The sequence below is a fragment of the Rhopalosiphum padi genome, chromosome 3 (assembly GCF_020882245.1).
Source record: "Rhopalosiphum padi isolate XX-2018 chromosome 3, ASM2088224v1, whole genome shotgun sequence".
Classification (NCBI taxonomy): Eukaryota; Metazoa; Arthropoda; class Insecta; order Hemiptera; family Aphididae; genus Rhopalosiphum; species Rhopalosiphum padi.
In genome coordinates this window covers 22960978-22975792 of record NC_083599.1, presented here as the reverse complement: position 1 = coordinate 22975792, position 14815 = coordinate 22960978, and the positions used below count along the sequence as shown (strand labels likewise).

The 14815-nt window shown below is 28.0% G+C and overlaps 1 protein-coding gene across 2 annotated transcripts; it reads left to right on the top strand.

Moving 5' to 3' along the window:
* Positions 1 to 277: 277 nt before the first annotated feature.
* Positions 278 to 9170, top strand: LOC132924653 (mRNA (2'-O-methyladenosine-N(6)-)-methyltransferase). 2 transcript variants are annotated; one of them, XM_060989080.1, is made up of 13 exons: positions 278 to 493; positions 1214 to 1323; positions 2130 to 2332; positions 2403 to 2555; positions 2618 to 2748; positions 3796 to 3950; positions 4019 to 4250; positions 5222 to 5342; positions 5411 to 5552; positions 5732 to 5907; positions 5988 to 6247; positions 6424 to 6687; positions 6763 to 9170. In XM_060989080.1, the coding sequence occupies exons 2-13, from the start codon at positions 1287 to 1289 to the stop codon at positions 6968 to 6970; spliced, it is 2082 nt and encodes a 693-aa protein (XP_060845063.1). In that variant the 5' UTR covers positions 278 to 493; positions 1214 to 1286; the 3' UTR covers positions 6971 to 9170. The 2 variants fall into 2 exon arrangements, with proteins under 2 accessions (XP_060845063.1, XP_060845064.1); XM_060989081.1 differs by lacking the exon at positions 278 to 493 and adding an exon at positions 560 to 1021.
* The last annotated feature ends 5645 nt before the right edge of the window (positions 9171 to 14815 follow it).

The window sequence follows — 14815 nt, the reverse complement described above, 5'->3', positions numbered from 1 at the left end:
TGCGCAGTTCCGAAAGTACGCTCACCGTCGCCTCCGCCGCTACCGCCACCGCCACATAATATTCTACCAAACCGTACTGCGAGTCGCCCGTCGGCCACCAGAGGGCGCGCGCGCATGGAGGCGGCCGTTTACGCGCCGCGGCAACGGAGGCGGCGGCTGGTACCACTACAACCACGGACCGCTATTGTCTCGGTGGCGCGCACTCGCACTACCTGTGGGTGGTGCGGTGGTGAAGTGGCGCGCGCGGTGACCGTGGTGGTGGTCGTGGCGACGGTGGCGGCGGGCTGGCGGTGACGACGCAACGCAATGGAAAGGACTTTTTATCATTATCAAATTTAGTTTACTTTTCGTTGTCGTTCGGCTGGTCGTCTCTGCGGCTGTCGCGTTCCTTGTTTTACTTACTTACGTCGTCGTCGTCGTCGTCGTCGGACCAGTTATGGCGGGACCGCGACTCTGACGCTTCGTGGCTTTTTCCCATGGATCTCAACCAAAGGTGAGTGTTGTAGACGTAGTCATCGAAAATCATCCGCCGCGCGCCCCCGTCGCCGCAGCGCGCGTCCCGTTCGCTTCCGCGGCGCGTACGCATCGTTCGCGCGTTTCGGTCCGTCCTCCGTTTTGAGCGCGTTGGTAGTCGCCTTTGTACCTTTTAACCGTCGTCAGTTGTTCGACGGACGCACGAGCACGACGACCCAACAGCCGCCGCACGTATGCTGTCCACCATCGCGGGACGTCCTGTCCTTAATTTTTTTTTTTTCTAACCGTTCTTTGTCCCCTCAATCCTTGGTCCTTGAGTTGCGAACCCTAAGCGTTCGTACACCGCCATCTCTTGTGCCGTGTTCTCGTTTGATACCCACTCCTCTTCGGCATTCTCGTTCGGTCCGAGACTACAGTGTTTGTGTGTTGTGTCTGTTACCAGTCGATTGGTTTTTTGCCATGCAGTCGGTGCTATAGTGTTTCCTATGCTTTGTTAATTTTTACGAGTTAGTCGATCGCTTGGTAGCGTCGATAGTTAAATTTTACGGTAATTGTATTATTATAATACAATATATATTAAATATAAATATATTTTGAAAAGAATATATTACTTTACTTAAGCTCTTTTCAATTTATTTTATATTTTTCAGTTATAAATATTAGGTATTGTGTTTATGTACACTACCTACCTGGGTAATTGGTTAAATTTTATTAACTACTTTTATATTTTTTTTTACAGGTTATTTGTGCCAACATAACATTGAACACCGTAATTATGTTTTTTGTGAACCTGTGAAATAACTAAACAAGTCATGGAGCTCCAAAACTGCTTACCTTCTATGAAAAATGGTATGTCAATAAATTTTGTATTCTATATTAGGTATTACTAATATAATTTAAGTAACTTGGGTACTTGAATTATGAAAAAAAAAAGATAATATAATTCTATAAATATTATATGTGTATGTTTGTTTGTTAAATATTTTCAACGCTATAATTGTTACCATTAGATTGACAGTATTATATTGGTACTATATGAAACTAGAAATATCTTATAAATGTAATTATCTGGTTAACATCATATTTGTTAGAAATATTTAATTTTATAACTAAGGTAAAATTAGTAAATACTATAGTATTTAAGTAATTAGATTGTAAATGTAATAGTATCTACCGAAAAAAGAAACATTTTCAAAATTGTAATAAGTAATAATTATCGTAATAACTATAGGTTTTTTTTAATTTTGTATGATAAAATGTTTTAAATTAAATTTTTCAATATTTAGTATTACAATTAATGTTAATAGACAGGTATTTAGTTTAGCATAGCAAACTTAAACTAATATAGGCACTGGTTCGGATATATTGATATCTTTTTAAGTTATAAGTAATCTGATAGATTAAAATATTTTTTTAGCTTTATAAATGATTCAGATCAATATGATCTCGTAATTATTTGTAATTTTTTTTAAAACAAATTCAATTTTGAAATTTCACGTTTGATTTTGTTGTAAATTAAATTCATTTTAATTAAATGGTAAAATTATATTGCTAATATTTTCTCTTAATTTAATATCAAAGTCCATAGAGCTATTTTTGTGCGCTTTAGGACAAATAATTTTGACTAATGTATTACTTTATATTGTGTATTATAGATTACAAAATGAATGAAATGAATGACCAACAAGAAATGATGAACAATGTACAAGGATGGAACTCAATGCCGTCACATGATATTATGATACCAGTTCCAATAAAAATCCAACCTTCTCTTGGTATTTTGGACCAAAATAACATCCCAATAAATAATTCTAGTCCACATCCAAGTGTCATACACACAAGCCCCCAAACACCACATGTCAGTAACTTACTTACCATAACCATACTAAAAAGTTTTATCTATTTAAACATTATATAACAATTTTTAGGGCTTGCCAATAAATACGTTTATTGAACCTGAATTACCATTAGAGCTGTTGCAGCAAGGATGGAAAAAGTTTTGGAGTAAACGTGAGAATCGGCCTTATTTTTGGAATAAGTTGACTGGTGAATCTCTTTGGGAATTTCCACCTTTGAGACAAGTATGTATAAACTCAGCTATAAATCATAGTATTGTATTATAATATCCAATCAACCATTTTAGTTTGACGTTCAATCAGATCCTTTGGGGATAACAAGTGATGGTCAACATAATGGAACAAATCCAATGTTATTGAAAAAAAGACCTGCAGAAGAAATTGTCTTAGGCCCTGCAACAAAAAAAATGATACTAACGTAAGTTTTTTGTTTAAAAATTAGTATAATTGTATGCCAGTGTACCATACTTATATTTTCCACACATATGTATCTATATATTAAATGGTAAATAAAAAACAAAATATGTACCCATATTCATTGTATGTGAATATGTGAAATGTATGTCTGATAAAAGGTAGAGCTCAACTAATATATATCATTATAAAAGTTGGAGGAATTCAACTAGCATATTTTTTTATAAAAGTCAGCGGGACTCAACTAGCATATATTATTAGTCGGGACTCAAATAGAATATTTTACTATAATAGTTGGTGGGACTCAACTAACATATTTTGTTTATAAAAATTAGCAGGACTCAATAAGTATATACTATCATTATAAAAGTCAGGATATCTAAATAAACAATTATAAAACTTGGGACTTGTCTCAGAACTTAATTCAAATGGACTTGTACTTCCACATTTTTAAAATTAAGTTTAGCCGTTAACTTATAATTGCTCATTAAACATCTATCTTAACTGGTGGTTTTACTTAACCTGACTTATTTTCATTTACAATTTTTATGATTTGGTTTATTAAAACTTTCTAAGAATACATTATTAAAGAATAATTAAAAAAAAACATTTAACTGAGTTTTTACATGAAGTCCTCTTAGGTTCATTAATTCTAAAAATAATTTTTGTTTTTCACTCTCGTACATTCCATGATTTCTTACTCGTAATAAGATATATGTTCATGAAGTTGTGTCAACTGTGGTAATTTTTAAACAAATATACACTACTGAGCTGTTAACAAATATATCTTATTGTTATATATTACGCGTTATGTGATGTTCAACAAACTCAATCCAAACCTACTTATACCTTATTTGTATAGTCAAAATTTATAAATATTTTGTATCTAAAAATTTCCCATATTTTTAGTCTAAAAAAATATTATTGACTGATGAATAAAATTATATTCCTTTGTATAAAAATAATTGTGTTCACCATAACATGTACATTGTAAAACAAAATTTGCTTTTTTAACTTAAGTAAATTATCAATTAAATTTATTTGTTTGTAGTGGTCCATGGGAACTTGAAATACCTACAAATGTTGTTATATTTGAGCGATCGCCATCCATGATGTCTCAGCCACATCCAGATATCGAGTTTTATCGTGGACATTTAGTAGCAAAATTAAGACAATGTTACCAGGAACTTTGTCAGTCCCGAGAAAGTAAGTACTGTGGTTTAATCTTGTGATTTAGAATTATGTTGCATTCATAAATATTTTTTCATAACTAGACATCAATGCACCAAAAGAATCTTTCAATCGTTGGCTTATTGAGAGAAAAGTGGTTGATACTGGTACTGATCCATTGTTGCCCTCTCAGTGCTATCCAGAAGTATCTTTAAGAATGTATAATGAAATAATGAATGATATACCATTGAGATTGGCAAAGCCTAAGTATACTGCAGATGCTCGGAAACAACTGTCCATATACGCTGAAGCAGCCAAAAATCTTATTGAGTCTAGGTATATTATTTAATTTAATATTCTTAACATTGTTCTATATGAAAAATGAATGTTTAGCACAATGAAGTTGTGATATCAATATTGTATTGATATAAGTAAACCGAAAATATTGGTAATCAATACTAAAACTATTGTTCAATTGTTTACTAGGGATGAATATTTTTCAGGCGTAGATGCATGGCTACTTTCATTTTTTCCAAATATACATTGTGCGTGTATTCATGTATAATACGTATGATTATTATGTACAATGGTACAACAGATCAATTTACATTTAATCAATTGAATTCTATCACTTTTAGTTACTTTATCTTTAATTCACGAATAACTACCACAGCACAACTCAATTAACAATGTTTGCTCTTGCATCTCTACCACTATGTATTTTCACTTAGCTCATGCTATGATCGTAGAGCTTAAAATATAATTTTAGTAATAAGTTGTTTCTATAAAATTAAACTTTATGTAAAATACTTTTTTTTTGCCTATTAAAACATTCATTGATTCCCAATTTGTTTTATTAGACTATCCAAAAAGAATTCTACAATATTACGAATATTTAAAAATTACTTTATATAAGGTCAGAAAAGTCTGGCAAGTAGAATAGCAATTAGAGTATTCATGAACAAGGAGAATTATTTTTGCGGCCACATTCTTCAGTTTTAAAATGTTAAAAACTTTCATAAAAATTAAAATAGTTAACAGTTGCTGAACTTAAATTTTTTGAGGAAAGTATTATGCCAGTTACTATACTTAATGCTTTGGACGACATAAATAGCATTAGGAATCAGGAATATTTTATATTTGTCTCACTGTATTTTTTATAATAAAAAGCATATTTTTGAATACTTTTAATATTTTTTATTTTTAATCAATATTTAAATAGAAAGTTATTTAAATTAAAATAAATGTATGGCTAAATTTGACTACTATTTATTTGTTATAAATTAATTAATTTGTGGGTTATATAGAAACACACTACAAGAAAGTAGAAAAGTTGTAAAATGGAACACTGAAGATACATTGCAATGGTTGAGGAAGACAGTAGGTGCTACATATGTTGATTTCCAAGAGCGATTAAACCATCTTAAAGTAATGATCACATGTTCACATATAAATGCTTAAAAAAAAATAAGTAAAACGTTTAATATATTTTACAGATGCAATGTCAACCGCATATAGCTCAAACTGTTAAAGATTCTGTGGAAGGCATCTGCTCAAAGGTGTACCATTTATCCGTGGAATATGCTCGCAAGGTCAAAGAAAAAAATAGTGAGCTTTTGATTGCTCAAGGAATTACAGGTTAGTTAATACTATTTTTTTAAATTTTAGTCACGTATAAAATATTTATAAACATCTTAAGCATTATGTATTATTTAACTAAACATGAATTAGTCAATTAAATTCATTATTTATCTAATATTCATTAGTGGGAAATAACTACTTTCTAATAAAATATTATTATTATTAAATGTGTTTAGAAATAGCGCCAGCTCCTGCAGTATTAACTCTACATAAAGTCTGGTGTTATCCTGTACAATTTGTCACACCTGCTCCGCGTCTTCCTCCTGTTGAATACATGGCTGACAAAGAACAGACTTATGTCCGGTTCAATGGAGAAAGATTACTCATCAATACTGTGTACCTCCAAAAGTTGGTAAGTTATTTTGTGACTGTGATTATTTACAACAGAACTACTATAGTAATCAAATATTAAAAATGTTTGATAACTTACAGGAACAACTGTATCGCTACAGTTGCTATGAAGACAAAAAAATGGAAAACTTCATGGCTAGAGTTTGGTGTTTGTTGAAAAGGTACAGTGTTTTCTGCTCCAATAGTCCTGATACACAAGTATCAGTACCAGTGCCTATTCTAGAATCTCTGCACAGGAATTTTGGTGTGACATTTGAATGTTTTGCATCACCTCTGAATTGCTATTTCCGGCAGTATTGCTCAGCGTTTCCAGACACCGACGCCTATTTTGGATCCCGAGGGTTTGTGTGCTTCTCTTAGTAGTAGTTATTTTTTTTTGAAATAGCTTTTGGATTTTTATTTTGTACAAATTATAATTTTTACAATAATTTTTGGATATTTAGCAAAAGAATGTTCTGTTCCAGTGGATGATAAAAAAAATAATTTATATAATAATTAATAACTTTTTTATATTCAGATCAATTTTGGATTTAAACGCTGTAAGCGGTTCATTTGTAGTAAATCCTCCTATACACTGTGATGATCTAATTGAAGCGGCTTTAAATCATATTGATCGATTGTTATCTGAATCAAGCGAACCTTTGTCTTTCATCATATTTTTGGCTGATGGTGAAACAACATTTGTTCAAAAATTAGACTCTAGTCAATTCAAGCGACGTCAAGTGGTTATACCAGCATATGAACATTATTATAGACATGGTTTCCAGTACAGTGTACCAAAGTATATATTTAACATTTTGCATTACACAAGAGTCATTAAAAATATTTATTTCATAAATTTTTTTTGGTTTTTTAGGACAGATGTAAATATTCGTTCTCCCACAAGCACTTTAGTTGTATGGCTTCAAAACAATGCTGGGTGTCAGCGGTGGAGCCCAAGCGAAGATAGAGTTGAAGCTTTGTTGGAGGCATTCCGCCCAGGCCGAGAACGTGATCGTGACCGCCAGGAACTGCTTTCACCTACACCAAACCCTCTGTTAGGCCCACCGCCACTTCCTGTTTAAATTTAGTAAATATTATATACATTAGTTGTAACTATGTATATGTATTTATTGTATGTGTATGTATACATGTTTGTACATACACAAACATAATAGGCAATTATGGTGTCTAATTTTATTCAAATTTATATTTTTATGTTCGTTATGCACCAGTGTATAATGTACTCTCATTAAGTTACAATTTTTATACATTCAAATAATGTATATGGTTATAATATAATTATTGAATTTTAGTTAATGCGAACTCTGAGCCATAATTGCTGTTTGAATTTCCTTTACCTAATGATAAGTGAAAATGATTTTAAATGTTGAAAATAACATTTTTGATTTTAAAAATATTTGTGTATAGGTAGATTTTTTAGTTATCGTTTTGTTGATTTATCTATTTGTTAGTTCAAGATAATTTATTATTCTGTCGTTAAAATCGACAGAGTATAAATTTGAAACAAAATGTATCAGAATTTCGTCCAAATATTCATAATGATTGCAATGGATTATTGCTGTTTTTAATATTTTTTTTAAAAACAACATTTTCCTAAAGCACATTTAAGAATATCGAATTAATGTAATTTAGAATTTTTAAGGGCTTAGTACTTAAGTGTTAAGTGAAAAAAATAGAAACCTTATGATTCTTTGTATAATTCCACTTAAATAACTATTAAGTAAGTATAATATTATTGTAATTTGATAGTACCTTTACTAAGCTGTTGTCACTTGTGAATCTAACCAACTAATTAAACAACAATTGATTGTTGCTTAAAATTTATAGTTAACTAAGTATTAAACTAATTTTTTTTTCGGTGTAACCATCTAGTTGCGCACAAGTGTACTTTAATGATATTCTATTTATTGATCGTCATTAGCGGACTTATATCAGTACTTAAGTATTTCATTATTAATTTCAATGTAACTTAACTTATATCATTATTGCATTAAGGCGTCTTTAATTTATTTTATCCTTAAATATTATCTTGCACATCATAGTTATCTTTTAAAAAAATTTTTTGGTTTTATCCCCTACAGCTTATCATTGTCAAGCATATTATAATTATTATTTTTCCTTGAATTATAACTATTTTATTAATTTTACGCATCCATAAATAATCAATAGCTTTAAGCAATTTACCAAAGTTTTGATTGTCCTTTAATTCTTATACTGCTGTTTCATATTGATTTGTCTTTGTGGGTAGTCACAGTAGATGTGAATATTATATTATGTGTATAATGATAATAATTATGTATGATACTGTTAAAAAAAAAAAATAGTGAGTAAGAATTACATTTAGTTTATTTTTAATTCTGTAAGATTATTGTACTTTGTTATATCTTTAAGCTATTTGTTAGATAATTCAACCCTTTTTTCGCAATTCAAAAATATTATGTGGTACTAATATTCGAAAATATTTTCTGTTTCATTTTAAAATTTGGTCGTTGTAAACTAGTTGAATTCTCGTATATATTTTATTTATTTATTTATTATTATTTTTTTTTTTTGTACTTATTTTAGTACCCAATAATTTGGTTATGTACCAATATTTTAATGTATTTTGTAATTACTAAAAATATTGGATACATTTAACATAGTATGTTCATTACAATGGTTATATTATAATTCAATATCATTGTCAATCTGGGTTGAGTAATCTTATTATGTATTTATTTTTTTTTATCATTATTGTATAACAAACTATAATTTGTTTGTAGTGTGATTTTTATTTGATTTAATGGTATCGAATTTAAACATGCTATGGTTTAAGCGCGCATTACATTATTTTGTTTTTGTATCTTTTACATAAATATTATTATATATATTATATAAAACTATTATTTTTAAGTTATTGTACCGGAAATATGAATACTATTCACTTGTTTTCGCATCAGTATATATTATGTTTATCATGGTTTTATTTTTATAATTTAATGACTCCCCTAAAATAAAATTATTAAAATATATACGCTTATTCACTTTAAAATGCATTTTTATTGTGTTAAAAAGTTTTAGTTATTATAAGTATAATTCTCTTCGTGGTCAATGTGGAGTAAATGTACTATGATGTCATTCATTTTATGGAATGTATAGCTAAATATTATAATTGTATAATATTATTATACAATTTATGAGCATTAGCTACAGGTGGACTTAATGCGGCTGGTTTTAACTTTATATTTATATCGTTTAAAATAAAATGTGTTTTTTTACTAATTTTGTTGCTAAATGGGACGTTTACTTTCCTATGAAGAAAAATAAGCTTATTACATAGTCATAATCAAATATATTATTATTTTCATACTTAAAAAATATTCCTCTCATTAGAGGCCTAAGAGGATTTATTACCAACTGTTTTCAAGGAATTAAATAAATATGTAATTTTCATGTGTCTGTGTGGTTGTGTAAAACAAATTAAGTTCTCCCGTACACAATGGTGCATTGCACAAATATTAAGTAATAATTAGTTTTTTTGTCAAAAGTATGAATCTTTTGCCGTTCAGTTTAACTAACATATTTATTTAATAAAACCCACTTAATAATATACATTTTTTTTTTTAATTTATACTCAAAATTTAAAAACCTAATGAATTTAAAAAAAAAAATGAAGAAATTGTTTTCAAGACAAATTCAAATATGTTTTTAGAAGTTTTATCTGATAATTAGGTAATTATATTTTACAGTTGGTATATGACAGATATATTTTGGTAGAATATCTCAGATAAATTTGAATGGGGATTCACTATTGAATTAATCGCTAGATTTAGTATAATTTCTCTGAATATCTAGTATCTACATAATTTTTAATTGAACTACATGTAGATACCAACATTATAAAGCATAGGACCTTAAAACTTTACCATTGTAAATAGAATAACCATCAAATCTTAAAATATTTATTTGTAATACCTACAAGTATAATACTGATTTTAATAAAAAAAAATGCTCTATTTTAATAATATGGTAATAGTTATAACATTTATTATTATTATATCATAATACATATTAATATATTATTGTTATTTACACTTACAGATCTATTCACATATATAGTTTATAACACAAGGTTTGCAGTTTAATATTTATGTAAATATATTTTAAAAATATTGTGTACAGAAAATAATAAATAATAATATATTATAATGCAATGGCAAAAGGTTTTCAAAGTACCTACTTACCAACTTGATCAATTTTACTTTACACCTATTACCTACGCACTATAGACCATATCTAACATAGTAACATTTATAGGTAGGTACCTACCCTATAGACTACAGTGAAATTTAAATGATATTATAAAATTGTTTTTCTACATAAAAAATAAATACATATATATTTCTATAATTTGATGATCAATTAAATTGTATACTTTATTTATAATTTAATATTTTATCTACGTAACAAATTATTATGGGACCTTTTTAAGAGTTGTTTTTTTAATTTTTGTGAGGGTACTATGGAGCTGGAGGCCTGGAGCATGAAATATATTGTACTGGGGATAGTACTGTAGTAATGGAATACTGTCTTTAAAGATTTCTAAAATACATAGGTACGCGTTGTTGTAAATATCTCCAAGGGCGGCCGTTGGGTATACATCCACCCACTTTTTTAGATAATATTAAATATTAATTGCTTAATTGCCTACTACGTCTTGTATAGCTTAAGCATTTATACTTTTACTTCCCCAACCCCACCGGTTTATATTTCTGCGGGCGCCCTCGAAGCTCTCTATACTTGTACCTATTCTTTGGCAATAGATACTGAACGACGAATTAAAATTTGAATCAGCCAAGTTGAAAATTAAAATGTTCACCGTGTGATCTGTCAGTGTGCAGGTTTACCGGGTACTCGTACGTTGTAATACTATGCTTGTTTTTAGGCGTCGTATAATATACATCCAGAGAAACAAGTCTAACTGCAGCTGGTGGTTGGTTATTTATAGTATTATAGAAAAGCTAAATAGAGTAAAATCGAAGAATTATATAGTATATTACTATAGTTAGGTATATATATAGTAGACATTTACTCAATATTGTGCTTAGAATATTTGTATTGTAAGTAATTTCAAGTTTGACAAATCATACACAGCTTATGTACAATTTTTTTGTTAACGTATAAATTATAATTTTATACGAGAAACCCATTATTACAGAAATATTTTATTTTATTTTGTAATTCTTTTGTTATAGTTATTATTCATTTCACTATGTCGAAAAATCAAATATTTATACAAATTCCATTTATTTCATAATAATATTCATATTGTAAACTATAATTATGTACTATTACTCGCCATGTCGTACGTTTAAAAAACAATAATAACAATATAGGTATAAATATAATAAAACTATGGACGATAAAAAATAACATAAATGATAAATTGTAAATTAATTAATTATCACAGCTAAAACTCACGAGAGGTCTATAATGGACCAGAGTTTGGGGAGGGCATTTTTATAGTATTAATAAAAAAAACATTTTTAATATACTTACAATATTAATAATAAATATAAGTTTATAATGTAATTTTGTATTTACTAATTTATAGTGTATCTATTTCAAACCTTTTTTGATTTTTCAACCTCCTCCCACCCAATTATTATAGAATTTTGTGCATGGGCCTGAACTAGACACTCAGACACAAACTTTTTCCTATAGGGGGATGCCACCCCTTCTCTTTGGTAGTTGTATTATATTTGTAAGGCCTAACATCAAATCCTAAATATTGTGATATTATTGTTTAAAAAATAAAATAAAATATATTCTTTATATTTTCCTTCATAATTAAATAATAATATTTCTTATACGCTAAATTAAACATAATTAAACATTTTTTAAATTTATATCATCTGTTAGTTTGTATACCTATACATTTTTATCTTTACATTTCATTAATTATTTATTTGTAGTAAAACTATTTTATTACATATTGTAACCTATGACCATTGACCACCTTAAACAAACTAAAAAAATATGGCTTTTTGAGAGTCTAATACAATTCCTATGATTGTAGTACTGAAATTATTCTTTGAAATGCAAAATTCAAAAAATTAGCTTCGAGGTGCACATTGTCGGTTATAGGACTACTTATGCCTATGTACCAAATTTCAGAACCATGATTGTAATGCTAGACTTGGCTGAGTTGGCTGTGGGTTGCTTTGATACACAAATATTGCCTTTTAGAATTTTAGATTGTTGTTATATGAATAACATAATGGTATTTTCCTTGTAATAGCATAGAAGTGGTATCTTATGCGTATAGCTAATATAATAATTATCTCAATCCGACGACAAACATAAAGTAATCTGAGTAATTAATAATTGAGATTATATTATATCAAATAAATATAACTAATTCATTAATATAACGGGTCATAATTATGGCGTTCTTATTTGCTATTACAGTTGGACTTGAACAACATATTTTGTACTTTGAAGTTTTGAACGGCCAATACATCAAAATACAAAACCTAATAAACCTATGTATGTGTAGATATTGTAATGTTTTAAAAGGAAAGTTGTTTTAGTTTCAATTTGGTTTTAGCGAGTCAGTTGATAATTTTTTCAAATTTCGTATTTCATTCGATGTACGCTGGCACGTTACTATAAATAAATAAGCAAAATATAATATTAAAATTATAATGTTTGGACATCTGAACGACTACACAGTTTTATATACGACAGAAATACCTCCTATTTATTTAATATGATAATATATATTTCATATTATGCTAAATAAATTTATACAATAGTTACAGTATAAATGTATAATATAATCTATAAAATGTCGCTCGTAAATTATTATCAATCCCACGTCCGGTTAAAATAAAAATAAGAGAATGTAAATTTATTGATTAAACATGTAAAGACAAATATTTAATATATTATTTTATCGGTTTTATTTGTATTTGTATTGGTAAGCCTTATAATAATTAGTAGTCCAACGTTCAAACATAATATTATATTATTTTGTATAGCACACATATAATAATATTAATGACTCATTATTATACGTTGATGGAATATGGTCGAAGAAAATTAAATAACGATTTTAAATAAAAACCGAAATAATAGTATAATAATGACACGGTCATTTGATTTAATGAATGGGTGCGAAATTAATATTTCTTCTATACAAATTATAAATAATTTACAGTTGATTTCCTAAATATGCATAAAATTCCTATTATGTTTAGTATAATATCATTACGATTTACAATCTTTCTCAGACGGAACATTTTTTAATTAAATTAATAATAAATGTATTATATAGAAAAAATTCGAGGCAAAGGCGTAAAATGTGGGGACTTACGGGGGCTTAGCCCCCTACATTTTTTTAATTTTTCAAGAAATTTAAGGTTATTCATTAGAGAAAGTTATAAAATGTAAAACGTAATTCCTAATCAGGATATCCGAGTTATGTGTTATGCGAACATTTAAGCTTACACGAATTTTATATTGTAAATTTGTAATAAAATTACAGCTATACGTTAATCTTTTATAACGAAAACGATAAAAAGCTATATGTATTATACGCCGTTAAATAAATAATTTTTAAGTTTTTATATAATAAATACTCAGATTAATTTGCAAAATCTTACAAAATCTCATATGGGGTTATTTTTTCACGTTATTTTTTCGCGGTACCAATTTTAAAATAATATTAAAGTAATTTATATAACTATGCCTATTGTCTATTAATAATACTAGGTTAGATTAATTTTTGCCGAAAATATTGCATTTTAAAATTTAAATGTGTATATATTTATATACGTTATAAATTTTAATTATCCACGAATAATAAATTCAATTACAATAACATAAATCGCTATTATTTGTTAAAATATTAATTTAGTTTCATCCGAATTTTAACTTAAAATGCCTAAAAAAAACTGAGATTGAATATATTTTTCAATATTTTTCTGTTACAACATTATAATATACTTATGAGAAAACTGTTTTATAATATTCAATCTTAAGTAATAAAAATGGAAAATGTTATTAATTTTCAACTATATAATTATTTACATACTATGTTGATGATTTTGTCTACATTTTAACTTCAGATGTTTATAAATAAAAATCGTCTCTATGTATATTTAATTAATTTAAATAGCTACAATAACAAAAAACGTTTAAGAAAGAACCTAGTATTAAATTTTACAGTTTTTTTCTTAAACTTTTTTTTTTTGTTGTTTTTTCTGTTATTTTTGGATATTACTAAAAATGTTCTCTTTTGACCTCTCCCCCAAGTATATCAATTAGATATATATAGCTGTAATAGTTCTAATAATGCATAGAAATGTGACATGAATGCGCTGTTTTGTAACTTCTAAATAGATCTCGTATTTGATGTTTATTCAACAGTAAAATAGTTTTCTATTCACCCTTTGTTATTTAAATATAGCAACAATGTGGAGTGTTATAAAAATGTGAATGATACTTCATCACCTAACTTAATATCATATTTATAATACCAATCAACCTGGCGTTTGGCGTAGGTACCAGGTAGTACATCTCTTAGAAGTTAATAGGTATTAATTTATATTTTATAACTTCACATTACTTAAAAATAAGTCTATGTGAAAACTATAGCACCAATTTTTGCACACACCGTATTCATAGTATAGATTCTAATGATTCCATGCCTACTATATAATAACGTGAGTGGCGACTGGCGAGTGATACAGACGGACGTTACAGTATTTCAACTTATTTTTTAGTTGAAAAATAAAAATATTATTTATTAATTATTATAAGAAGTGTATATAGATAAGAATAGTATGTATACTTATACCTATTACTTGCAGTATATACCTAATTATTCGATAGACTATAAAAAATATTTTCATCAAAATGTA

Coding starts and splice junctions, on each gene's coding strand:
- LOC132924653 (XM_060989080.1), top strand. CDS start 1,287: ATGGAGCTCCAAAACTGCTTACCTTCTATGAAAAATG. Junction 1,324..2,129: donor CTTACCTTCTATGAAAAATG/GTATGTCAATAA, acceptor TGTGTATTATAG/ATTACAAAATGAATGAAATG. Junction 3,951..4,018: donor ACTTTGTCAGTCCCGAGAAA/GTAAGTACTGTG, acceptor TTTCATAACTAG/ACATCAATGCACCAAAAGAA.